Below are 27,583 nucleotides of genomic sequence, written 5' to 3'. Positions count from 1 at the left end.
CCTTTATTACTTTTCACCAGGCGTCTCCACTCACACACCAGGCGGCTCCGTTGCATGATCTCAAATTACGTGAGCGAGAGGAAAAAGATTGCAAAATATCCGAGCATGGACAGAAGAATTTCTCTATGCCAACAATTTCTGCGATCTTTCAACATGAGAATCACTCAGTGATCGCAATCAAGGACGCGTAGGAGGAACAGAATTAGTTTTATGACGATCTTCGCACAAATTCATTCACACAGGCAGTGAAAGTTATAAATGCGGATATTTTCGTAGAGCTTTTTGAAAGCTTTTACATTATACCTGTATTAAAGGATTGGATAATAATTTTTGATAATTTTGCTTTTTTTAATTAATTTATTATCCTTATTAATCTTTTTTTATATGAATTGTTAGGACTTAACAAATATGAAAGCTTTTTATTGCTCCCAATTAAGTTTTAAGAGATTATAAAAGATATTTTTTACAATAATTTTTTGTTAAAAAATTAACTATCTTTATGCTTACGAAATACTTACATATGTCATTATAATATACATATATACAACCTTTATCATAAAAAAGAAGTGAAAAACTATCATATCAAACTCGAATATAATATTTTCTTTATTTTAATTGACTTAATAAAATTAACTAGAAATTCGTTATTATTGTTAAAACTATAACCCGGACTTTTCCAAAAATATTTTAAAATCTTTGTTAACCGTCTAGGGATGCTAATTCTTAAGTTGTTAATTCTTAATTTTCATTAAATTTTGTGTAGTTTGGGTCTAAAAGCCTTTCTTTTATTCGAATTTATTTAATTTTTTCGTAGGAGTTCTCCTTATTGCTGCTAATTACAATCTACCCTCATATATGTAATTTTCATTCCTCTAAAGTACTTCTTAAAATACCATAGAATCAAATAAAAATGATCCAGAAATATTACCTTAAAATTGATCAAAGTTCTTTACATTTACTTACGGTAGGTTTTTTATCAGTATTTATTCAAAGTATGATAATTTTAGGGAAATTATTGAAAATTAAATAGACTTCTTGCGTGAGTTTTACTTTACCCCACTGCCCCAAAAACAAACTGATTATCGAGTAACATTTAGTTGGGAATTTATGAAAATTGATAGTCGTGAGCTCATGTTAAACACGTTAAACTAAACGTTTTACCAAAAATCTATTATTATTTCTACTTTAATTAATAGTATAATTACCTACAATTTAACTACATTATACAAACTATACTTACCTATATTTAGACATTTCCAAAATATATTCAGAACAGCCGGAAAATTCATTTCTAACCCACAGAAGAAAATAAAAAGAAAAACAATTTTCTTAGCAGCAAAATATCAATTTATTTCATTTTTTCTCTAATTCTTGTTATTTTTATAAAATTCATTTTGACCATACATGAGACCATATATTTGATACCTTCCGAACAATTTTTTCAAGCAACAAGTTAATATATAAATTAGTAGGAGATTAAAGTTCAACCACTCGTTCTCTTAGCTAATAATGCTCACACATTGAGGTCAAAAAAAAACTATAGAAAAAAGCTAACTACGAAATTATTTTGGTGTTATTTCTATATTAGCACATTATGGCAATTTGCGATTTTAATTTTCTTTTAATTTTATTAATTTTTATTAAAAGTGAAAAAGATTATAATGAACAGAGATGATCTGGATGAGGCTTTTCAGTGGGAATGTCACGTGGCAGTGGTTAGAATGTGATTTAGGATGGTTAGTACCCGGCCAAGTCAGCAAATGTTAGGTCCAATTCGGAAGCAATACGCTTGCGTTTTTCCCTCTCCTGACTGACTTCTTCTACAAAAGAAAACCAACAAAGTAAACACAAATTATTAACTTCTTCACTTTATTGTGATTTGCATGGTGACAAAAATTATAAATCTTTTCTCTCAGTAATTTTGCACAGTTAAATCTGTAGTATATGATCTACTCCAAGACATTGTATTACAATTTGCCTTACAAACAGCATACAAGAGAAATGTGGACGCAATTTAAATTGCGGATTAGGAATAAAATTTGAAAGAAAAAAAGAATAATTGTGCGATTTTGTGAGGAGTCCGTGTGGAAAAAGCCGCTTTGACATCCATCTGTGACATCCTCTCTATTCCTTGAGGATGAGCTCCACGAAGGCGGTATCGAGATCGTCTCCGATATCCTTGTACTTCTCCTTCTCAATGACGAGATCGTCTATTGTGGGATTATTGCGAAGGAAATAAAAGAAAATTAACAAAATAAAACCAAAAAAACGGGACGGAACCAAATAAATGTGTTGGGAAATTATTTTTGGGAAAAGGAAATTGGAAAAATGAGGTATTTTTGGATCATTTTTCAATCTTGAGACTTTCAAAAAGATCGTGTTTTAATTTGATTTTCTTCCGATTTTCTTTCTTTAATTTTAATAAAATTCCTTTGAAAATCTCAAGAATTATTTTTTCGTAATTCTTTCGCAGCTTCAGCATAGTTACCTTTTAAGCAAAACTTAAGCAAAACTGGCAATTAAACCACTCGATCAAAGCTACTTTTTTCATTTTTGCAAAACTCCAAAATATATGCAATCGGCCATTAATTTGTGCAACTGAAAAGTAATATCTTGGGTGGAACGGAAATGTGATCCAACGCGGCGGTTGTGACCAAAATGTAGAAGCAATATGGGTAAAAAGCATATGAAGTGCAAGCGATAAAGCATTGTGACGACATCGTGCAGCAAGTGAGTGATGGGTTGAGTGTTTTATGCTTCAGGTGCTGGTGCAGGTGCAGCTTCAGCAGGTGCTGCTTCGGCGGGAGGTGCATCAGCGGGTGCCGGGGCGGCGGCGTCGGCAGCTGGGGCACCTTCGGCGAGTGGTGCACCTTCTGCGGGTGCTGCACCTTCGGCTGGTGCTGCGCCCTCGGCCGGAGCGGCGCCTTCCGCCGGTGGAGCACCTTCTGCTGGTGCGGCACCCTCGGCTGGTGCGGCTCCCTCTGCTGGTGCGGCACCCTCGGCCGGTGGTGCTGCTGCCTCTCCTTCGGCTGGTGCTGGAGGAGCCTCGGATGGTGGTGGTGGTGGTGGTGGGGGTTCGTAATTTGCCACGAAGGGCACTTCTGCGCCATCTGGGGGCAAGTGCTTGCGGTACTCGAAGGGTGATGGGGTTCTTGGAGGTGGCGTGGGTTCCTTTGGTTTGGGTTCCTCCCCTGCAGCACCCTCTGCGCCTGCGGCTCCTGCCTCGCCAGGTGCCCCAGCGGGAGCAGCTCCTTCGGCTCCTGGCTCCCCAGCCGCCGCGGTTTCTGGCGCAGCCACTGGCTCTGGCTCTGGTGGCGGTGGTGGTGGTGTGGGTGTACGTGGGGTTGGTGGTCGCGGACGACGCTCTGTCCATTGTACCTCTACTCCCGGGATCAGCTCCACAAAGGCAAAGTCCAGATCATCTCCAATCTCCATGTACCTCTCACGTTCATTAATCATTTCGTCTGATTTGTGCATTTTTTGAGTTTTTTTTTTCAAAATTGAAAAGTTTTGATTTTTTTTTGCATGATGGAAGCGCAAGAAATGTGCAAAGAAAAAAAAGCAGAAATAGAAAGCTTATGAAATCTAATGCTACGTCTTACGAAAGCATGCCAAAATATATATTTTTTACGAATATTTAAAACATCTAAGGAGACAAAAAACCACAAATAAAACACTATATTATTTCAAAATAAAATAATTATATTGAAAAACACACATGTTTCTTCAGTATTATATAAAATTGAACATCTTTTTTAATACAAACATTTTCTTTCATTTTTTTTTAATTAATAAACTTGTCTCATGCCAACATTTAAATATTTATTTCTTTATGTTATATTTAATTTTTTAATTTCCAATGCTGTCTTTCATTGTTTTCTTCAAACTTTCTACTATTTTATTAAAAATAGAAGGGAAAAATAAAAACCAGAAAGAAGAAACAGATAAATGTCTCTCATTTCTGTCTCAGCTTTGCTGATTAAAATTGTTAATTGCGATTTTTTTTTGATTTTGTGTCTTTTATGTGTTTCAATACCTAATGTTTTTTTTTATATAACTCTCACTCGAAGAGATTTTCTATTCTCTGAAAATGTTTTCAATGGCTTTGCCAAAATGTATAAAGTAGGAATTTTACAAATTAAAATTTTATCGTGTTTTTTGTTTATTCTATTTCTCATTTTTGGAAATCATGAAAATGACTTCGTATTCATAAAAATATATTATTAAATTTAATTAAACCCATGCAAAAAATGCATTTTAGGTCGCACAGTTAAACTTGCAATGTGTTTTCGCGAATGTTCTTTTGTCCTATTTCAGTAAAATGGGATGTAAATGACTATTAAATTTAAGAAAAAATATAATAATTAATAAAATAAATCAAAAATAAAACGAAAAAAACATCGTGATTTGTGCTTCGGCAATTGCGCGTTAATTTATGATTTTTTTTCTTCTCAAATTGAATCTTAAAATAGATTTTTAAAAGTATTTTAATGTCTTCTCACTAAATTACAATTTTCGCATTTTTTTATTATTCCATCTGCCCATTGTTTTCGTAACTTATGTAATTTAAGCTTCAAACAATTGTTTTTAAAAGAAAGTGTTAAAGTTTCAAAAAAAATTCTAATCCGCATTCTAGAAATGATGAATGTCTAAAATGGCTTTAAGGAAAGTTGATTTTTTTCTACTGTGGAATATGACTCTAATGCATGATTTTTTTAGCAATTTATCCGCTTTTTTTTTCTTAATAGTTTAGCTAAACTAAAATACGATAGTACAGTACAAAAATGCAGGTTTTACTTAGGTCTTTTTTATTGTGTTTTATTGTTTTTTCTTCTCTGAACAAAATGTCCCTCTTCTAGGTAAAGGACTCATCTTCTCCTCCAAAAAAACAAAGCTTTTATGTATAATTTTGTCTTTGAAAATACTTTTCTCCAGGAATGTATTTGAAAAAATATTAAAGGAATTATTAAAGTTTTTTGTTTGTTTTTTTCTATAATACTATAAAGAAATTTAGTGGCAGAGATTTTTGCCTTTTCGTGGAAAAAAAAAAGAAAAAAAATAGAGAAATATAATAACGTCTGCATAAACCTCTTCGTCGACTATCTCAAAATGTGTTTTCCATTCTTTTAAATTAACATATTTATATAGTATTCAATTAAATATGTATTCTTAATTGATGGCGCACATAAATGTGTTTTTTTATCCGCTCTCTCGTACAAACAAAAAAGTAATAATTAGGCAATGTATTGATCATCCAAGTGCTTTTGCTCTTTTCCTCTTCATTCCCTTTCATTAAATATTCACATATTCTGAATATCATGCAAAGTGGTCTCCATCTCATCCTGAAGTAACTTATTTTTCTCGCGTTCGAGCAGAAGGTCGTCTGAGGTGTGAGAGGTTTGCATTTTTTATGTATTTTTTGTATTTGTGTGGTGAGTTAGGAAAAAAAAAAGAAAAAAAAAACAAAAAACATAAAATTAAAAAAAAAATAAAAATACAAGAAAAGATAAACTTTACAAGAAAATTTCATTCAAAATTAGCACCGCAAAGTTAAAATTTTACATTAATTTTTTATAAGAAAATTGCAAGAGCCAGCTTCTGCAGAGATTTTTCTCATAATTTGCTCTTTTTTATCACATTTTATAATCTTTGGAAGGAATGATTTAGTGGACATTTTTATTAATTTTATTATGTACTCTGGGACACACTACGTACCTTCAAGTCTGTCAACTTCCTTCTGCAATTTCTGAACGGAACGTTCAGCGAATTCTGCACGGGCTTCAGCCTATAGTTTATCATTGGGAGCGAGGGAAGAGAGAAAAATATGTAATTTAGTTTGAGTTCATCATCCTGATAAATTAATTAATGTCACGTTACACCCAAAATAATAAAACATAATTATTTTATGCTCAAAATAGTGGAACAATTAATATAGTTTGTTTTAACACCATGCAGAAATTTATTTTGAATTAAAATATTTTACACAAAAAAAGAAAATTTTATTTAAGCGATCTTTTTACATTATTTTATTCTTTAAGAATTAACATTAAAGAAAATGTAGCATAATTGTTCCACTATTTTCCAAAGGTACACGTACGAAGAAGCGCAATAAAGATGAGGCAAAAAAAAGAAAATTCGAAGCATGCATGAAACCCACCTTGGAGAAGAAGCAAAAGCCCTTTGTCTTAAGGGAATAATTCAATTAAAATAATTCACTTATCTCGAAATAAACTAACTCCCACCACCAAAGCACCAAAAATAGCCCCAAAGAAAAGTTCTTTGTACAAGAAATTTCTGGGTCGGCTTTTACATAAATTTAATGAAAAAAAAATACCAAAATGATAACAAAAATTAAGCTTGTTTTTGATAATTCCCCATTACGACAAATTTAATGTAATCAGTAAATAAAATTTTATTAAAATGATATTTACTGAGAATTTGAGTAAATCTCATTTAAATATATTCCCAAAAATGATTAATAATTCTAATTAAAGAAAATTTTCTCTCTAATTTAGTGAATAATTCGTGAAAATTTCTTATTTGATAAAAGTATCATCGTCAATAAACTTACGCTGCTAAGTTTTTGGTTTAAACTAGTTATTTTATCCTCAGCGGATTCACGTGTAGCCGTTGCCTGTGTCAATTACAAGATTGTACAGTAAATTATAGTATAAAAATACAATTAAATACAATTTACATGATCTCAAGGCATATTTCTTCAACAAACCACATAAGGTTTATTTGAAACTCTTCCACTTTTTATTTCCCTAAAATTGCCGACCAACTTTGAAGGGGAAATAGGATATTTTAAGAGGACCCAACACCGAATTTTCCTTTCAGGAGAAATTTGCAAGAATATTTGAGAACCCAAGAGAGGCGTATCTTTCATAAAAACCCATCTTTTTCTTTAAGAATAGCATAATTTTGCCTAAAAGATACCATAGGTTCTGAAAGTAGCAGAAAAATGCAGCCAATTCTTGCATATAGCACGATATTCCCATAATTATGATCCATATATATGTGGTCCCTTAAACCGGACTTTACCTCCTTAAATGATTGATCCAATAGTCTAATTTGACTTTCGTATGTCTCCTCTTTGAGTGTGGACTGCGTTATTTGATTTCAAATATAGCGCATTGTATTATTTGCCAAGAAGAAAAAAAAACAACACGAAAAATCATTTAACATTCTCTCAACAGATATTAGAGCGGGATCAAACAATATAAAATCAATTAGTTAAATCAGCAATTAAATAAATATTTTTTTAAGAGGAAGAAAATCATAAAATTGAAATTTCCTTCTCTCAAAACATTTCATATTCTATTTAATCTAATTTTAATGTTAGATGCAGTGAAGAAAAAAAGATTAAAAATATTTTCAGGGATATTTTGGAAAACATCAAAGAAAATTGAGATGATTCATTTAAAAACTTTCAAAGAGATAAATTTGCGAAAATTCGTTAAAAATGCAACATCAACACACAGAAGGGAAAACCGTCAAAATCCCACTTTTGGGGGATTCTTCTAACCTCCTTTAGACGGGTTGTGAGAGTCTTAATTTGGTTCTTGTACTCTTCTTCACGTTGGTTGGCCTACATTGATATCAATATTTTAATTATCAAGTAAAATTTATTGACAGGTTGGTATGTACTATGACTAAAGATTAATTTATGTTTGCTTGTTGAAATTTCGTTTTGTGTTTATTTATTTATTTTTTTTTTTTATTGTCTCGGGTTTCATCTGAAAGATGATTTCCCCGGTTTTGTGTTTATGTGGATCAATATTTTGCATCAAGAGGTTGGATTGATTTTATTTTTTGTATTAATTATGAATGCTTTATGATTAAACTTTAATTTACGATAAGATATTTTTTAATATTGTGTTAAAATTATCCCTAAAAAAGAGTTTTAAAATTCAATTCTTGACTAGATTGTTTATCAAAGAACTTGAATTTTTCTTTTAAGCCATACTAACTTTTTTAACATTGAGAAATGAAAAATTGAAAAAAAGATTTTAAAAAATTAACCCATTTCTACTGGCTTTTAGAAGCTTAAAAATTTCAAGAATAATAGCTCTTGGCCTAAGGAATAATTGGGAAATCAACCAGGAAATTGAACTTGAATTTAAGCTTTTTCAAGATTGCCCAAGAGCGCAAAGAAAATAATCTGATTAGAACAAAACCCTTTTCTAAATTTTCTTTGTTCTTTGAAGATGATTTCCACAAAATTTTGTTAAAATCGGTCCAGTAGATTTTTTCAAAATTTCAGTAATTGATTTTTTACTAAAAAATTAAATTAGATTAATTGATAAATGAAATGGCCAAATGGATTTAATTAAAAAAATGAAATTAAAATACCCTCAAATGTTTTTCTCCTGAAAACTAAAAATTAATCAATCCAACTCGCTGAAGGGTCTATGTTGTATGTAGGAAGTATATATAATTCTCAATGGAAGAGTTTATAATATTTTTTGTATCAATCTTGCCTTGTGACTAAATTTATGTGAAAAAAATAAATTTTTGAAATTGTCTTTAAAAAATTCAAAATTAAGCAATAAATAAGCAATTTTACCTTTTCTTCAGAAACTTCGAGGGATTTGAGGTTGTTGCCTACAACACGAAGTTCTTCTTCCAGTTCCACAATTTTGCTGGTTGAATAAGGAAGTGAGAAAGAGAAAAAACAACTATTAGTGAAAATAATCTATCACTTACAATGCATAAGGCAGAAAATTATCGATTAAATTCCATAATTGCACACAAAACTCTTTTTACTGAATGGGTTTTCATGGTTGTTTTGTGCAGCACAAAATGAGAGATCTCCACTGAACCACAACATTTGCACCCAATAGACCAATGATGCTCTAGAATTTCCTCCGTGTTCAGTATTTGCAACATTGCATTTTTATATCCTCCACTAATTTTGTCAAAGTCAGCGCATGTGTGCAATTATGGTGGTTTAATTTCTCCATTTAATTCGTTTAATAAATCATTCTTATTTAATTGTTAATCAAAACGTTTGTAAAAATAAAGCAATCACATTTGTAATAAAAAAAATTGCCGGATGGGAATATTTTAGTCATGGGAAAAAGAACAAACCTTTCGCTGAGTTCAACTTTTTCCTCGGAGCGTTCGAGATCCTGCTCCATTAACACCAATTTACGGGCAACCTGGTTAGTTAGTTTGCAAATACAATGGTTTTTTTTTGGCCATAAGGAAGGTATTTTTCGCAACACACATCAGCGTACAGCAGGTTATTGGCATTGCAGGAAAAGAAAAAAAACACAGCAAAAATATTTTCTGTATTAGTAAAGTTGGGAAATTCCATAATAATTAAAATTACAAATTTTATTTAACTAAAATTACAGCAATGTTAGCTAGCTAAAACGTCTCGTGAGGGAATGGGCAACAATAAGAAAAACTCTGAGGGGGTCAAATAGTTGTAAAGGAGCCAGAATTAAAGGTATTTGAATTTTAAAATTTATCATTTTGCACACACGAAATAAATCACGGTAATTAATATTATTATAACATTTAGAAAATTTTAACATCCCAGCCATGAGGAATTCGTCTCAAAATAGTGCGACGTCTTGCGTGTGTTGAGAAGCCAAAAATAGAGACACTCTCTCTGTTGTCTCAATAGAATTTCGTGTGAATCTTTGAGGCGTTTTTTGTGCCCCATTCGACTCCGGCAGAGACAAATGCATCACAATTAAAATTAATTGAAGAAAATTGTTACATAAACACCGCATGGCATTTTTTTATACCATTCTTCGATTGCACTTCCCAAAGTTACACACGCACTATTCTTTGAGATTCATTTCCTCATGCTGTGGACATTATACATAATTTATTTTCTCTTTATCTCTTCATCATCATCATCGCAGGGGAAAATTGCATTTATGGTTTTATTTGATAAGAGCACGGCAATTAAGACGTTAATTATAAAGTAGCTCCAAGAAGCTGACTTGGAAGCATTCTTTGAATATTTTTTTCACATCCATCGTGCTCTTATCAAAAAAAAATTAGCAGGAAGTTTTAATCATGGGGTCAAACGACAAAAATGCAGCAATTTGAGATTTGAGAACACTGCTGATAAGAACAACAAGAAAATTTGCACACAAGAAGGTACACATTTCTGTGACACATACGATTCTCCGGCTTCGGCACGCTCCTCAGCTCTCTCCAAATCGGCCTCAACCATGGCCAATTTACGTGCAACCTGTCAATAACATCAACAATTTATTCTCAACCAAGATCGCATGGAGGTGGAAATGAATTTCATGAAGAAGAACATGAGAAATTCTTTTGGTGTAAGAAATGTGTTGTAAGAAACATCAACAAAAAGCAACCACAAAGAAGAATTTATCAATGTTTCACGTGTAAGAGGTAAAGAATAAAAAAAGGAAAAAAAATAAACTGCCGCTGTTGGCTCTTCAAGAGCAGCATTTCTGTATGCTTCGCGTCTTTTGGCATATCAAAAGCAAACGAAAAATTCCACAGTGATATATTGATAATTGGATATAGATCAAATTAGAGAGAATAAGAAAAAAGTAGATTAATTTAAAACAAGCACACACTCATGCGTTTTTCTTCGCGATTTTTTTTTCATCGAAGAAATTAACATTTTTGCAGCTCTTACTCGTAGAACTGTGAGAGTATTTTTTTGTATTCATTATTAGCAAATCAACTCATTCACTCTTTCCCCCGCATTGAAAAGGGGGTAGAAGTAAAAGTCTCTTCGTTTGTAATGATGAAAATCTCTATTCCACTGTGACATCATCGCATTTGGTTCACATTGCGCAATTTACGCTCTCATTTGGCAGCATAAGTAGATCATGAAGACCACAAGTTTGGTAAGGGGAAGAATCATATTTAAAATAAAATGGGTAAAAAGGGGATTTTCAACTTCTCCCTTCTTTCCCATCTAACGAAATGACCAAACGAATTTTAGCGTACAAAAAGAGTGCGGTAATTTCTCATGGAGGAAATGATAGTTTTGTTGAAAAAATTAATTTTATATCTACTCATCATCAAATTACTTTGTGGGAAAATTCATAACAATTCATGTGAAAGATTTTGAATGATTCAGGATTAGTTAAACAAAGTTTTGTATAACAAATTACGAATTAAATGCGCTTTTGATTGCGCAATTTTTGAGAATTTATTAACAAAACATTTTATTTTAGATACACCTAATTATTATAAAAAATTTAGTGACTTTTTTAGGTACATATCAGCCTTATTTAACAACGTAATTAATGAATATTTCCTTACTGAATGAAGAAATTATGGAAAATATTGTATCCAACAATAGATCCTTATGAAAATCCTTCCTTTAAATAACTTTTATTAAAGACAATTGCTCTCATAAATAAATTGTAAGAAAAAGTATAAAATATAATTATGGGAATAATCATTAATGCATATCTCAAAATAAAATGATTGAAACGGAATAAGTCCAGCGAAAAATTTTTCTACCAAGAGATTTTCCCTCCTGGGAAATTATCTAATTGCATGGATCCCTTAATTAGGATTTAAAAAAAAAAAGATTTTCTCTTCTAATGTTTGTTCCTACATTCTTACGTGAGTTTCCTAATTATGTAAATTAATGACTAATTTAACAACCTCAATCACAATCTTCTTGTCTCATAAAATAAAAGTTAATAAATTTATTTTAAGCTCTAATTAAATAAAATTAATCCAGAACAATAATTAGGTAAAATATCTTTTCGAAAAAAATGCAGCCGATAAAACAAGAGTTTTTCTTTTAATTAATTTTAAAATTCAACGGTTTAAAAGAGAAAATTTGTTTAAATTTCAAAATATTTCAATTTTACTGCATCATTAAACAAGTACTAAAATTATTCTTGTGTACTTTGTGTTTATTTAAAAAGTTCTTATCAAACGCAAATCTAAGAAAAGAATAAGTTTAATAAAACTTGAACCATTTGTGCAGCATGTTAACTGTTGTGAAATAGCTCAGAAAAACTCCACAATCAATGAGGAAAAAATTTTTGCAAAGAAAACTCCCCACATTGATGTAAAAAAAAAAGTTTCAAATGAAAAGCTCTTTCTGGATCAGAAAATAAGAAGCTTTTATATAATTTTCTTTCAAACTTTTATTTATCAAGAAAATAGAGATTGTGTTGAATATTACAAGATATTAAAGGCTTAAAAGTTTTCTAAATCCTGCAAGAACTTCATTCTTCCATATCCTATTCGTAAGAAACTTCTTTCTTTTATGCGAGAAATCTCAAATAAAAAAAAAAATAATCCGCTGTACCGCCAAATTCGTGTGGAAAATTCAACGCGAGAGTGGAGAAGAAATTTTCATTATCACAGATTCGAAGCCGCAATAATAGCATGAGAAACACAACATCCAAAAAATGCATTTTGAAAACAATTCAGAAAAGTTAAACCGTCTGCTGGTAGAGTGAAAGAAAAAACGACTGTTTGGCTTTTTTTTGCAATATAAATCATTTTTATATAATTCTCATTTCTCATTAATATTTCAATAAGTCTATAATATATTGCCATTTTCTGTAAATAATTAACAAATTACAATGTTTTATTGTTTCTTTTTTTTTGCAAAGAAAATGTTAGAAGGATAATTTTTTCGCTAAAGAATATGTAATAATATAGATTTGAATAAAGAATAAAATAAGCATTAAAGAAAATAACTCTAAACAGATATTTTCTTTTTAAAAAAAAAAAACATAAAAAATCAAAATGTATAAAATAAAATCTCGGGAAGTTATGGTGAAGCAAAATAAAATGGTTAATTTGATAATTTCATACAATATTGTAGCACCTTTCAATTTGCTCTTCATCTCCCATAATGTGATTAATCAGTTAATTATTGCTCTCAACTCTTACAATTTTTCTATTGCTCTTTTTTTGTAAGATATAACACTCTATTCGTGCTTCATTTGAGACGTGTAGTAATTCGCAAGACACGTTCGCATCGCTCTGTTAATGAATCGTTAACATCTTCTCTCTTTTCCATTGAGATTTTCTTTAAACTCTCTCAAAAGAGTTTTATGGAAAAAATTGTTTAACTTTTTTTTCGCTATATATCCTTCGTTTTTTTTTTCAAATATTTTCGCAAGCCAATTTTTTTCTTCTCTTTTTAGCTAGACTTTGTTCAATTCCATCACCTCCCAGAGGGTACAGAACATCATTTGCAGCATAGCCACACTGCAAATATGTATGTGACCTCTGTCATCGTTGGAGGTATCCGAAAATGAATGTATGGTCATTCTTGTAGTGATAAAAATGATTATGTATAAACATTTCAAGAAATCAAAAAAAGTGAAATAAACATTAAACCAAATAAAAATCAAGTTATTGACGAGATCTGCACCTCATCGTATTTCTTGTCAGCTTCTTCGGCCAGGAAGCGAGCCTCCTTCAGCTGGTTCTCAAGTGCATCCATGCGCTCTTCATCGGCCAATGAGCGGTTCTCAAGAATCTTGCGGGCGCTACAACACGATTGTGTTTTATTTGAAATGAGAAAAAGAAAGGAAATGCCACATAATTCATCGGTGGTTAAACGCGCCACATTTTTCTACCAGGAAGACAAGCCCTAGAGGGGGGAGGATGTAGGATAAAATAATACTTAGGACGTCAAAAAGGTTACCAAATATCACTCAAGACATTTTCACCAAGCAAAAGGATACTTTTTTCAGGGGAGGATTCATTTTCATTTTAGACCAGGAGGAAACAATAGGACAACTAAGAGGACATTTTTTCTTGGCAAATCCTTCGATATCCGCTTATTTTGCTCCTTCCGTGTTTTTGTTTCTTTAGAACAAATTGCACTTGCTGAAAAAAAAGAAACCTTCATACCCTGAAATACAATGGCAGAGGACGAAATCTAAAAGTATGGTGATGATGATGAAAAAATGATCTTTTTTCACAGAAAGTTTAAAAAACATACCGGGTGTAAAATTACGAGAGACCTAGTTCCCTAATAACCCTAACTTTTGTCAAAAAATAAATAAAGTGTGTAATATAAAATTGTCGACTAATTAGAGAAAAATCTGCAATGAAAAATCTACCTCTTCGTATTTCTTATCAGCTTCTTCAGCGATTAATTTAGCTTGGGCTAATTGTGCTTCCAAAATTGCGACTCGGTCATCTTCCATATTGGTTCGGTTTTCGAGGGCTTTCCTTATCCTTTTTTATCGATGCGGAAGGAAGAAAGGAGGTTTATCACATTTATCAATAAAAGTAATAAATTATTTTTTTTTAACACAACTTCTACAAAAATTACCAAAAAAAATGATAATCATCATCACTTTTGAACTTACTCAATTGTTCTTTTTTTGCTTTTTGAAATTCTTTTCTTTTTATCTAATGAATGATTTTGAAAAAAAATATAAACTAATTAAACTAACAAAATATATGGAGACTATGTAGATGTAAAGGGGTCACTTTAGGGGAAAAGGGGTTGGACTAAAATTTAAAAAAAATAATAATAATAAAATCACCCCACTTCCCTCGTGGGGGGCACCTACCGTTCGCTCTCATCAGCAGCCTGAGAGGCCTCAGCCAACTTGGCAGTGGCTGAAGCAAGACGCTCCTCAGAACGCTCCAGATCCTCCTCCAACAACTGGATACGACGATTCAGAGCTGCGACCTCAGACTCAGCCTATATGATTGACACAATTGCATCAGACAGTGTTTGTATGCAATCAGGTGGAATGCATTATGGGTTCTTTCATCTCTTCAATATTAACTACAAATTGCATAACAAACCCCCTCAATTCCCATTTCACAAAACAATCCCAATGCGAGAGAATATTTTCTCTCTCTCCACATGAGTCAATTGATATTGCATGAAAATGCGCAAAGAAAAATATTGTACATACATAGAAATATTTTCCCTCAATGGTCCATAAATTCCTTTCATTTTTCCCCCTTTTTTCGGAGTCAATGGTTGTTGTGTGTATCGATTGTAACCCATGCTTCATTAAACAAACACCGGAAGATCAACTACACTGAATAGCTTCTCCTCTCTAAATTTTCAAATACATACTCTGCCTCATCGCGACTCGCCCGCCACACAGAAAGTGCCTCCATTTTAATTGATACAAGACACTTGTGGGGTAAATATCATTTGGTCTTTCTCAAAATGACGCGGGCGCGATGGAGAAAATTATCCATGCAATCTCAAGAAAGCAATTGATGCATAAATAATTTTCTTTTAAAAACATCTTTTCCACCTCATCACAAGTGGTAGGAGCACATCATTTTTCCAATGAAAGTAAATTTCATGCAAATGTAGCTCTTCAATAAAAATGACCTTATGAAAAAATTTTCCATTTCAATTTCTCTTTTTTGCCATGTCAACAACACCGTCCGTGCTCTCTGAAAATTCACGAGAACACTACACTTGAAACGTACCACACGTAAGTGGAGTTTAAGCAAAAATTCATCGATCATTTTCTTATAATAAAAAAACCTAAAGAGATAGCATTTTTTTCTTGCAAACTTTGTGAAATTGTAGAGAAAATTATTCTATCAAATTGCTATTTGTATTTTTGTAAATCAAGTGCCATTATATGATTTCAACGATTTTATAAACAAAACGACAAAGAATGCTCTGAATTGTTCTAAATTGCTTTGGAATTTTCATACATATAAATACTATTCCAATAACCTACTAAATATGTAGGAAGTAATAAAGATAACTTATCATCTAAGAAAACTTATTGTGGAATTTTCTTAAATTTATTACTTTGTATTGTTTCTGTATTATGATTCATAACTTCCAGTGAACTAGGACTTCTAGTAACCTATTAAAAAACCTATTGGTGGAAAAAATATATAAAAATACAAAATACTTTTAAAGCCTTTTAAACTAGAAAATGAGACAACTGATGCCTAAAAACAACTTATGTTAACCGTTCGTACACCAAACATAAAACTTGCTCTTGATATTCGATATGGGGTCTATGACTGACCCTAAACAAATATTCCACAAATGAATGATATTTTTGTGTTCATAGTTATGTTATGATTCCTCCTTACTTGAGACCACAAGATTCCCATTCCCTTAATTTGTAGATTTTTCTTTATATAAGTTAGGATATCTTTTAAGAGGTTTTCCTACACCAAAGTTCTAAAAAACGGAAATAGAAAACCTAAATAATAATTTTGATGCCCGAAATAGTCAAAGGGCAAATTCCCCCACTTCATAGGATTTTCATATATAATTCAGGAAAATAAGTAAACTACATTTACTATTAGAACTTGGAAATAAGAGAAATATAAGAAAGTGAGTGTTTTCATAGAAAAAATCGAAAAGTTCTATCACTATTCTCATGTACAGTTCAAATGCCCGTTTCTCTGTTTTGGAATTCTTAGTTTTTGTGTTTTCTTTGAAATCTTGAAAAAAAATCTTCTGTAACAGTCAAATAACTTCTGATTAAAGGAAAAGACACAATGTGTATGGTTTGAGCAGTATTTAACTATAGCGCCTGGCGCACGAAGGGTTAAACATAGAAATTGAAAATTAAACGTTTCTCGCTAATAAATTCCCCAAATTAAATTCCAGAACACCCATCAACTAGCATTGTACCCAAATACCAATGCAGGCAGAGTCACGAAAACGCACCACAAATTGTGATGATAATAAAATAGTTTGTCGTCCCATTCATTGCAATTAGTGAATCACAAATTAGGCATTTACCTAATTGTGGATAAATTTAGTTGGACCGAATTTTTACGGCAAATACCACAATAGAAACCATTTTTCGGGGAACATTCCTCAAACTTATGGCACATTTTGCATTCTCTCTATATACCTATTTGTATTACACTAAAAACCGGCATTTTATTCTCTTTTCTCTCCACGCCATATCGCAAGTTTCATTGCCCTGTACATTTCATTTTTTCTTTTCTTTTCTCTCTCTCTTTCTCGCGCCATCTCCGCTCTGGTGCAGGTCTCACCTTTCCTAATGAAGAATTTTATAAAGCTTCTTCTCTCGGGAATTGCCACCATTTGTGATATGACAAACACACGCAATTCGCTTCCTACCAACCATTGCTATGACATGAAAAACTTTTCATTTATGTGGCATTTTCTTCCTCAATAAATGACGTCATGTCTATGCTTTTGTCATTACCGGTGAAATATGTAATATCTGTATGAGTCAGAGACGGTGAATCTGTGCTATCTTTGGAGGTCTTTTATAATTAGTTTCCACCGCAGCAGGTGAAAATTTAGACTTTGTGTCTTTTGGGAGAGTGAGAGATATGCAAACTTTTCACATCACGAGAATATGCCCCAAATGGAATACTAATCCTCACACGGATATTGAAGACAATATCTTGTTTAGTATGTTCTTCAGAATTTCAAAAGTCGTGCCCTGTCCACACTTTCGACGTGCCCGGCATTGAATTTTCAAGCTTGATGCGATTTTGGGTTGGGCATCGGGTTGCTTTGCTACAAATTAATCATGCTCTCGCTGGATACTAACTACAAACTCACCCACAAATCCCATTTAACTTTTTTTTCTGTGGGAATTGGGAATACTCAAATGGAAGTTACCAGCAATGGTAATTTTCTCTCTTCCGCAATATTTAACTTTTTTTGTCTTTGACTAAAAATATGTAATTGTGGCTTTTTGTTACAGAGAAATTATGAAATTAAACGTGATTTCAGAGGAGGTTTATCACTATGCTCAAACACCAGTGTTGTAGGACTTTAAGGTGATTTTGTTACCTCAGCGCAGAATTATCAAGGTAACTTATCAGCTAAATTGATAAGAAATTTTTCTCTCTCACTCCCTCTCTTTCACAACATATTTTTTTTCTTCTCGCAATTGCACGTAAATTTTCTTCATAATATGTACTTTTTTTTCGAATTTTATAACATTTTTTCTATATCAGTCAGCAAGGACGTTTTTCAATATATATTAAGCGTAATAAGAAAATATCTTAATACCTACATATATTTTCTACGAATTTTCCCTACATAATAGGACGACGTCATATGATCGATTGAGGTATTTACTTGAAAATTGCTCAACCCATCAATAAGAGGTTTTTGCACTTCAAAACCGCGATTTTTCAGCCAAAGTTTCAATATGTTTGATTTTCGATGACCTAAGAAAAAAACCAATAAATTCTTTCTGGTTTTTCTTTCCACCCAATATACCTTTTTCATTCACAAAATCATGTGCTAAAGTGCAAAAGCTTTTAGACGCGCGACTCTACAATAGATCGTAAAAATTTTTGGATATTCTTGGGAGGTCACTGCGTAGAGTGAAAAAAAAATAACTTGAGAATCTCTGAATCTCAAACTTGTTCTTTTCCATTTCTGTGCCGGACGATGATCATTGATATACTCGGTCTCATTCTGATACACACAAACCACCATATCGCGTCATCTCCCTCTATGCGCACAAAATCTTCGGGGGCGCGCTTCTCGCTACAAAATTTTCTACATTTTCGTGTATAAAAACGAAATGGGAGTCCGCAAAAGGTCGCGTAAATGAAGTAAAATGATAAAAATGGTCTTACTTCTTCGCGTCTTCGCACTTCGAGTTGCAACTTTTTGTTAATTTCATCACAATCATCCTTATATTTTTCCATTTCCTCCTTGGTCTGACGCATCTTCTTCTTCAGCACATCCAACAGAGTGCCTTGCTGTATATTTGCTGACATTTTATCGCCCTCTCTAATTATATCTCACTCACGCAAAAATTAATTCACTTCTCCTACAACAACAAAAACTTAATCCTCACACAGGGGGATACTAAAGAACCGCAAAACCCAAAAGGGATTTTTCCTTTTTTCTTTTCGCAAGTGAACCAACACACACACTCGCGGCAAAATTGCACCCGAAAGGTGATTTTTTTTTAAATATTGAGAAAAAACTTGTACAGGACTCTTATCACGTCTTCCCTAATGCACCCGCGACTATGCAAGATGTATTGATACGCGAGCACTGAGAAATCTGATTTTTTTCACGTTTCACCGACCGAAATGATACAATTTCGAGGGAATTTTTCGGGCCTCGCCTTTTGCTTAACTGAACGCACAAATTTTTTTTCAATCTTCAAAATGGCGACAACCACTGACTGTAGTGAGTGAGGGAAATACCAATTTCTACCCATATGAGGTAAAGTGAGATCAACAGTATGGAATTGTGAATGAATCCATCTCTCTTCCACACATTTTTCTCTTTCGCACATATCGATCAGTGTCGTTATAGGGGGCGCACTTAGTGGTCAAAGAGTAATACCAAAACCCGCGAAATTTTAATTTCTAAGATGCTACTCTTGTTGGAATCCCTTAAAAAATTGTTATTCAACAAATAAAAAATATATATACAAAATGTAAATGATTAAGCATTCAACAACTTCTGCTCCCCTAATCAACACCCAAAAATAGAATTAAAAAGAAGCAAATAAAAAATCACCTAAATTGACCTGATCAACATGTTTAAAATAAGTACCTAAAAGCGGAAACAATGAAAAGGGTGGTGCTTCCGTTTTGTTTCCCTAAACATCATAGAATTGATGTAAGCCGTGAGATTCTCTCTTTTTTTTTTAATTAAACGGAAATTCTCTACGCATTTTATATGAGAACAGAATCCCACACTTTACAAAAAAATAAAGTATTCAATAGTTACCCGACCTAACTTTTGTCCCTCAACAAATTTAGTTCATTCTCGCTCCACTGACTCTCCCTTCACAGTTCGGACGCGTCCCCATAAAATACTTTCATTCAGATTTACAATGAATCAGCGAAAAAAATAAGTGACAAAAATACGCAATTGCGTCATTTATGGTGTCGCGAAAAATGTAATCATTCCGATATTATTAAAATCATTATGCAATAAAAAGCGCACCACAAATTGAAGCCATATGGATTCCCAATGCTGCGAAATTTTAAGCGGGAGACCATGAACGGGCAAGAGTTAGTCTATTAAAATCGACCCTTATAAGGAAAATCGCGAATCGAACAGATATTTTTGCCATTTTCACAACTTTATATTATTCTGTTATTTTTATCCATATAGCGCTTATGAATATTATTTCTCTTGCTGTGGCATTTATTAATTTGTCGCAAGATTGAGCATTGAGCGTGAAAATCGATCGAGGGAAGATCTTATCGAAATTTCTCGTCGAGCAGTTATGCTCTGCTGTAAAAGATATTGAAGAATATTGATAATTTTTTCTTTACATTGTAGTGATCTTGACCCTCTTGGTTACATTTCTACAGCGTGACTATATAAATTTAAAAATAATAAAGAGACCCTGAATGTATCTATAATATTTTGGAATATCACATTTAATTGAGAAATAAAATATTGAACATACAACACCAGCGAGAGATATTGTATGATTCTGGGTAAATGAAAATCTAAATTTATCTAAAAGCAAATACCCACATGTGTTTACTTTCGCATGATTTGCGCAAAATTCTCATCAAACATAATAAACTAAACAGATTCATTAAATTGTATAAATATAAAACCCATGAATGTATATTAAATGCACACGCTGCTATTCATTTAGAATATTTCCAATAAAAGATATCATTGAAATTCTCAATAATATTTGCGTATTTTCTCGATTAAACAATTTCCTGGATATTTCCATATCACTGAAATGTTACGGAAATATTGTTAAAGGAATTATTCATCCTCGTTCATTGTAATCTTTGTCATAATCTCATAATAGTTTCTGTGTTTTAGTCTGATTGATCAAATGAGACAGATCTTTTGCATAATCCCGAAATATGCAAAATTTTCGATGAGATTTAAATCCCCAATAGTAATCTCAGATGGTAATTGGTCTCTTATGTAAGTTTCTTCATTTCAAATAGCCGCAACTTGCCAAATAATTTGACCCACATGGTCGTTTAGTTTAGACTTTTGAGCACATTGTTGTCTCATTTGACTGCGTTCTTCGCTATATAATAATATATCCTCACTCACAAACGCACAAATCCAACAATCCGTACGATTGAGGTCATAAATCCCGAGGAATAGTACTCGTGCTTAATTCAGATACCCAAAGTACATCTTATATGATTATTTATGCTTCTATCACGATGATTAACTAGAAAATACCCAAGAAATTCATTAGTTGGATACTTGACGGTAACCTACCCTCTTCAATTGTGTTTTCATGATATTGTGAAGTTCATTGCGGATTATACTGAATTTCATCATTGTGTCTGAACTGAAGATTGATCGGCCAAATGCCAATCCAGGGTAGTCAGCACATCTTCTATTCTGCCTTCGATATTCCCTTTCAGCTATGACTTCTGTCCTTTCGCTGGTACATCTCAATTTAGCCCATTCTGCAGCTTCAGGATCATTCTCCGTATCTATATCTTCAGTTGATGGTTGAGCATCAGCAGATACTGTTTGTTCCTGCTTTGTGATTTCTTGTGCTTGGCGCAATCTCCGACGTTTACTATCGGAATTTTTAGTTTTCTTCCCACTTGTGGGACTATGACTGGACGGCTGATCATTTCTATTGCTGCCTATTTTCTCCTGAGACTCCACAATCTCTCCTCCACACACATTCTTATCACATAAGGCACTTGACGATGGAAGCACCCTGTTGTTGTTGTCCGGATCTACAGAGCTCAGCTCTGCTAAGGCATTTTGGCTTTGTTTCTCATTTACTTTACTCCTAGGAAGTCTCTGACTCAGAGTACTCTCCTCTCTACCATCTCTCAGATGTTGAGTATGAGCGGATGAAAAATTCCTATTAGAATCAGCTGCCGGAATGATATTTGAATTCTCTTGCGTGATGTTTGATGTGTCAGCGCGCAATTGAGCCAAATTATCTGCGGATGGAACATTGGATCGTCGCACCCCGCTATGCCGTGGATGATGTTGATGGCCACGCTTTCGTCCAGCACCAAAATGTGCCGTGCTATTGCGCTCACTCATCTCTTTTCTTAACTTTTTACTTTTATCACCTCCGTGAAGCGGACATCTTGCCAGAACTGTCACTCTAATTACCGGGCCACTCGCATGGCGTCGCTGTGATCGTTGAGCTGCGTAACCCCTCACTTCCCTCTGGTGCCAAGTACTACAAGTAGCATTTCGAATACGTTGCCGCCGAATTGATGAGATTCCTTTGCACAATTTCGAGGAATTTATTCTAGAGCTGGACACACGTTGTCTCAGACTACCTCCCACAGACCGTCCTAACATAATTCCCAAAATAATTCAACACACCATTGCCCCTCTCTCACTCTTTTTTTCCACGAATGACATGGCCAACGGTTGCAGCCGCCGTATTTATTTGCCTCTCTACTGGGCTGATTATTAAATGCGTGATCTATATTTAAAAGATCACTAAAGAAGCTCTTCAGTTGTGTCTCATTCGAATTGTTTTGCAAAAAATCACGAGAATATTGCAAAAAGTCGATTTTCCCCTTGAATTTTCCAGTTCGTCTTTAATTTTCAGCACACAGAAAATGTGAAATTTTCTCTCAACGCGTGCGCGTAGTCTTCTAACCGATGACGACGGCCCCACCGGCCGTATTTGGAGTGAAGCAAAAGGCGCGCTAAAAATAGATGCGCTCGAAATTCGATCTTATGTGTTTTGAAAGATCACAAGAATAAACCTCTCCCATGATATTTCTCATATTCTATTTGAATTGCGGAAAAACTTGCGAGGAAATCATTGAGATTCTTCACGATAGAATCATATAAAGTTTAAAATATGGCAAATTAAACAAAGTTGTGTAAAAAAAAAAATCTTGAAGTATGCGTATGCTTGCGTCTCAATACAACGCATCAATGCTACTTTCTTCCACATAAAATCAACTCATAACTCGCTAAAATTCTCCACAATCTTGATCATTTGGCACAAAATCAGAAGCTGTCGCCATTCACTTTATTTTATTTCTATAATTATCCCCCTTTTCACTGTATAACGTTCTTCCTTTTCGCAAATATGTTGCACGCACGAATTGCTACAAATTATCATTTCGTTGCTTTTGAGATCAATGAAATTTTACTGGAATTTATGGACCACTCTTTTGGGATTTTGCCAAAAGAACATTCTTCATAATAAAGTCAAAAATAAATAAAAACTGTGGTACTTACATTCTGGAGAGCCTTGTTCTTCTCCTCCAACTTGGTGTTAACCTGTGTGAGAGCTTCTTGAGTCTGATCAAGATCGTTCTCAACAGTCTGGATCTTCTTCTGCAGATTCCTGGCCTCTTCCTCAGCCTGGATTAATTTAAAGACATTTTTTTAATTACTTGAAAATCTTATTTGAATAATTTTAATAGATGAATAAAAGATGTATAAAATATTTTTAAGACAAAAAGATATTTCTAAGATTCAGTAAGAAACTTTTCCAAAATTTTTAGTCGTCCTAAAATTATAAAATTTTTGAAAATTGCTATCAATGTTGAAGAAAATTTTACTTTAATAAAAATTCAGCTTTTCTTTCATCGTAGCATTAAAGGACATTATGCAATTTATATGGAAAACATCTAATAAATTAGAAGAGTTTTTGATTAAATTATTTAAAATATCAACTTTCATTTTATAAAGCCCTTTTATGCCAAAATATAATTTAAATTAATATAAAAACACCACGTGCTAACGATTCATAAATGCTTCAAAATAAAAGCTTTGAAGATTCATCAACCATGAAGACAATCCCTTTAATAAATGATAATAATACCTTCTTAATAGCTAATTAAAATGATAAAACTATTTTGAAATTAATGCTTGTAATTGTAAATTGAAAAGTAACATAGGCACATCATAATCATTATAGCTGATACAAAGTTGAAAATATAATTGATTTTGAATATTCCTTTAAGATCAATATTCTTAATGGCTTTGAGACGTTTCCTTTACTTATTTTTTAATTTCATTTTTCATTAAAGTCTATGCCCATCATCTCATTAGAGAAATTCTACTTGCTTCGTTGCTTCCGGTACCCACAACATACCCCACCCACATTGTATCTAAATACATACAAATGAAAACATCACAGTTAAAAAATTCTTTTAATAAAAATTCGAATGTTTCAAAATTTTAAAAGAAAATTCCCTAATAAAATATTTTATACATCTTTGAAATCTTTTTGCATATCAATTTCAATGTCTTTCATTTTTTTAATCGTTCTTTCTTTCACGACATTAATTTTTTCTTAATAAAAGTAAAATTCTTACCTTTTCAGCACGGAGATTAGCATCGCGAGCTTGCTGTTCACAGATCAACGCACGATCTAATGCGTTGTCCTTCTCCAGCTTCATCGCCTGCATTTTCTTCTTGATTGCGTCCATGGTGAGGGGTTGGGGGTTTGCCTTTCAAAGCTATAAACAAGAATCTGACACGGGAGAAAAGCACCTGATTAGTTTTCCTTTGCATGCAAATTTTCTCAGCGAGTAGCTCCGAGCCGGAGGGCTTTTGTGGGCCACACGCGAACACTTTTAATTGAATTTTCTGTGAAGACTTTATCGAAAAGAAAAATTTCTTTCCCTCTTTCTCACACGATTGCCTTTCAGTGTAATGTTCAAATTTTCTGCTGAAAGTGAAATGATTGAACACGAAAGCATTCAAATGAATAAAGATAATATTCGATGAGTTTTAATATGAGAGATGTTCTTGCGAGGTCGCGAAGTATTTAAATATTAATATCCCAAATTCTCTCAAAATGTCATTGAGATCTTTCCGGATTTTTTTTGCTGTATTTTGCTGGATAAACAGTTGAGGTGGAGTTTGCCAACACTTTTGCTGGTTGAGCAGAAAATTGAGGGAAAATGTTTAATATTGTGCAAATAAAATGAACAATGGCCATGGAATGTTGAAAAATAAATATGGGGGTTGTTTTGCACATTCAACGATATAGGCTAGATCTGCAAGACCAATATATCCATGAAATTAGACCTGCTCAATCGAAGATTCTATGCTTGACCTTGACGATGGCCGAATTTCTGGGTCAAAGATTACACCGCGAGTGCATACCTTTATTATGACTCATTCATTCTCCGTTCGACAATTTTTTTTCGTCTCCAATTCTCTCACAATTCCAACAAAAAAATCATTTAAATTCCATTATCATCTGATTGTTTGAATTATTTGTTTGAAATATGATCTGAACGGTTTAAAATGTATTTTATGAGTTTTTGTTAAGTATAGCTTCTCTGACGTTTTCTGTGCTCTCCAGTAGGAGAAAAAAAATAAAAGTAAAACTCAAGCAAGTTATTTTATGTGGTGCGAAGAATCGCCTTCATTTCCATATGGGTGAAGCACATTTTATGAAAATTATGCTGAACGCGATATTGAAGAGAATCATTCCACCAAAAATAGCAACTCAACGTCTTGAGCCCGTTTTTAGCTGTGGTTCTTGTTGCTAACAAAAATAAATCCTCTGCCACACCAAGTACCCATCATTTTAGGCACTAAAATTCATCTATAATAAACTTTTTTTCGTATAAACATTCTTCTTAAGCAATAGCTCTTTGTTTTTTAACTGCACTCTCTTTAGATTTAATTTATTTTCTTTACAGAAACACCTCGCATTTTAACATCGCAAGAAAATCTCTGAATTCTTTTGGCAAATTTTGAATCACGACATTTTTATTTTTGTTTTGAACTTTAAAAAATTGATCACTCTATAAAATCACAATTAGTAGAATTTTTCTACCAGGTTTTTTTGGTAATAAGACTTTAACGAAAACAAAAAGTCTTCACAGAAAATTAATTTCAGAAAGTAACGATTTGCATTGAAGATTAAGCAAAAAGCACAGAGACTGGAATTACTTACAAAAGAATCCGCGACTCGGACAGATTGATGGCGAACTGAAAACGGCAAAACTTTGAGACGCTCAATCCACACCAGGCAGATCCTTTGCAAGTGGCTCGTAACACCGCGAACTCCTCACGATAATCCCCACCGCTGCTCCAACACTATTTTAGACACTTTCCCACCAGGCGCCCCATCACGTGCACACGATTCTCCCACTTTACCACCCAAAAAGCTACGAGCCCGGAGAGACGCGCCAGTGGCTGGGTCTCATCTTCGCGCTCTCTCCGATCTTCTCAAATCTATTTTTCTACATGACTCTATTTATGCTCTCACGGCTTTTTTCAGCGAGTCGCCTCCATTGAAAAAGATATTACATTCTTCACGCTGGCTGCCGTTCCCGTCACTCAACACTCACGTAAGACACATCTTAGGATTGGATTACTTTTAGGAATAAAAAAATATTTGGGACGTTCTACTGAGAGGAAAAACATCTCGAAGATTGTTCAAGCAAATGAACCAAGATATAATTTTTTCCACATGATTTAAAACGATCTTTGAGATATATGAATAATAATTTTATAATCTTGCATGCATTATTTTCTTGAATATCAAATTAATTGAATTAACATGATTTTGTGAAAGAAAGTTTGTTTGGCTATAGTTAATGGGAATGATTTTGAGAGTAATTCTAGAATTTTTATTTTAATTTGTACGTAAATGTATTTCTTTTTTTATTGGAATCTAAACTTTTTTTCATAAATTCAGGAAATGTGCAATTTAAGAATTAATGATAATAGAATCACATTCATTTATTGAAACCTTCCTAGAAAGGCTATGTTTCGCCAAAAGATCTTGCTTTTTGGTTGCCTTTTATTGAAGCACAAATCTTCAATGTTCCATAATCTCTGGAAAATATCCAAAATTTGAAATGATATCCCCGGTATCCTATATAATTTATCTTTGAGAAAAAAATATTAAGAAGTCTAATATCAAATTAATTTATATCTACTTACATATAGGTTTTGTGACCCATGTCTTTTTCTTTCAGCGCCAATAAACTGTTAGATATTTTTTAGTAAGTCGGTGTGATTAAAAGCAGGGGAATTTCTACTAGAACCTACTAAGTGAAATCCATGCTAGTAAGGCAGTAGCCTTACTAACATGGATTTCACTTGGTGATTACCCGATGCATTAACACAAAAGAGGAGAGAAATTCTCTCCTTCAGGACCTTTCTCTCAGCAGTTATTTTAATTTCCCTTTTGATGTTATTTTCCCTTTTTTCATCAAATTGCTGAATTTATTACCTTTTTTCGTATGAACGATTTTTGTCCTCATACGGACCTTTCATTTCAAGTACCGCATCCGCCAACTCCATGGTTTTGTCACGGTGGTCAAAATATTCCTTGGAATTCATACTTTCCGGTGATTTTTCTTAGAAATTATTAGTTTTTGATCTGCTCAGCACTTATTTTTGACGCCAAATTGCAGATTTTCATTAGATGATCCCTAATAAACAGTATTTAACTTTTCCCTAAAAAATGATATCTTATTTAAAACTAATCCAAACTAATCTAACTAAACTAATCTAATCTAATCTAATCTAACTAACTAATCTAACTAATCAAATCGTTTTGCATTTTACATTTTTACATGAGTTCCCTAAATGTCTCCAAATAGAAAACAACACATGCTGCCTCATAAATTCTCTGTACGAATAATATATCACATTGGTAGTAAAACAATGATATTGTCAAGAAATTGAAATTGGAAACCATATTCTTCACTTTCAATGTCTGTTGAATGAGGAAAATCACTCAAGTGATAAATA

The 27,583-nt window shown here is 33.0% G+C and overlaps 1 protein-coding gene across 18 annotated transcripts; it reads right to left on the bottom strand.

Annotated features, from left to right (window-relative positions):
- Positions 1-1,852: 1,852 nt before the first annotated feature.
- LOC129786033 (tropomyosin-2) lies at positions 1,853-26,403 on the bottom strand. 18 transcript variants are annotated; one of them, XM_055820812.1, is made up of 10 exons: positions 25,773-26,403; positions 24,175-24,332; positions 23,090-23,215; positions 14,517-14,650; positions 13,361-13,478; positions 10,146-10,216; positions 8,570-8,645; positions 7,529-7,591; positions 5,716-5,785; positions 1,853-2,210 (listed from the first exon to the last, which is right to left on the bottom strand). In XM_055820812.1, the coding sequence occupies exons 2-10, from the start codon at positions 24,286-24,288 to the stop codon at positions 2,125-2,127; spliced, it is 858 nt and encodes a 285-aa protein (XP_055676787.1). In that variant the 5' UTR covers positions 24,289-24,332; positions 25,773-26,403; the 3' UTR covers positions 1,853-2,124. The 18 variants fall into 18 exon arrangements, with proteins under 18 accessions (XP_055676787.1, XP_055676788.1, XP_055676789.1 ...); XM_055820813.1 differs by lacking the exon at positions 13,361-13,478 and adding an exon at positions 14,058-14,175 and having other exon boundaries at positions 25,773-25,905; XM_055820814.1 differs by lacking the exons at positions 10,146-10,216; positions 13,361-13,478 and adding exons at positions 9,094-9,164; positions 14,058-14,175 and having other exon boundaries at positions 25,773-25,904.
- Between the last annotated feature and the right edge of the window lie 1,180 nt (positions 26,404-27,583).

Source organism: Lutzomyia longipalpis, chromosome 1 (assembly GCF_024334085.1).
Source record: "Lutzomyia longipalpis isolate SR_M1_2022 chromosome 1, ASM2433408v1".
Classification (NCBI taxonomy): domain Eukaryota; kingdom Metazoa; phylum Arthropoda; class Insecta; order Diptera; family Psychodidae; genus Lutzomyia; species Lutzomyia longipalpis.
Note: the sequence above shows the minus strand (reverse complement) of the source record. Positions and strands in the feature narration are given on the sequence as shown.

Bases quoted from the DNA above. Each gene is read 5' to 3' on its own strand.
- LOC129786033 (XM_055820803.1), bottom strand. From the start codon at position 22,189: ATGTTAGGACGGTCTGTGGGAGGTAGTCTGAGACAACGTGTGTCCAGC. The intron at 13,479-14,516 runs GTAGGTGCCCCC...ATCGTGTTGTAG, and splicing joins GCTGCTGATGAGAGCGAACG to CGCCCGCAAGATTCTTGAGA. The intron at 7,592-8,569 runs GTAAAATTGCTT...ATATCAATGTAG, and splicing joins TCGAAGTTTCTGAAGAAAAG to GCCAACCAACGTGAAGAAGA.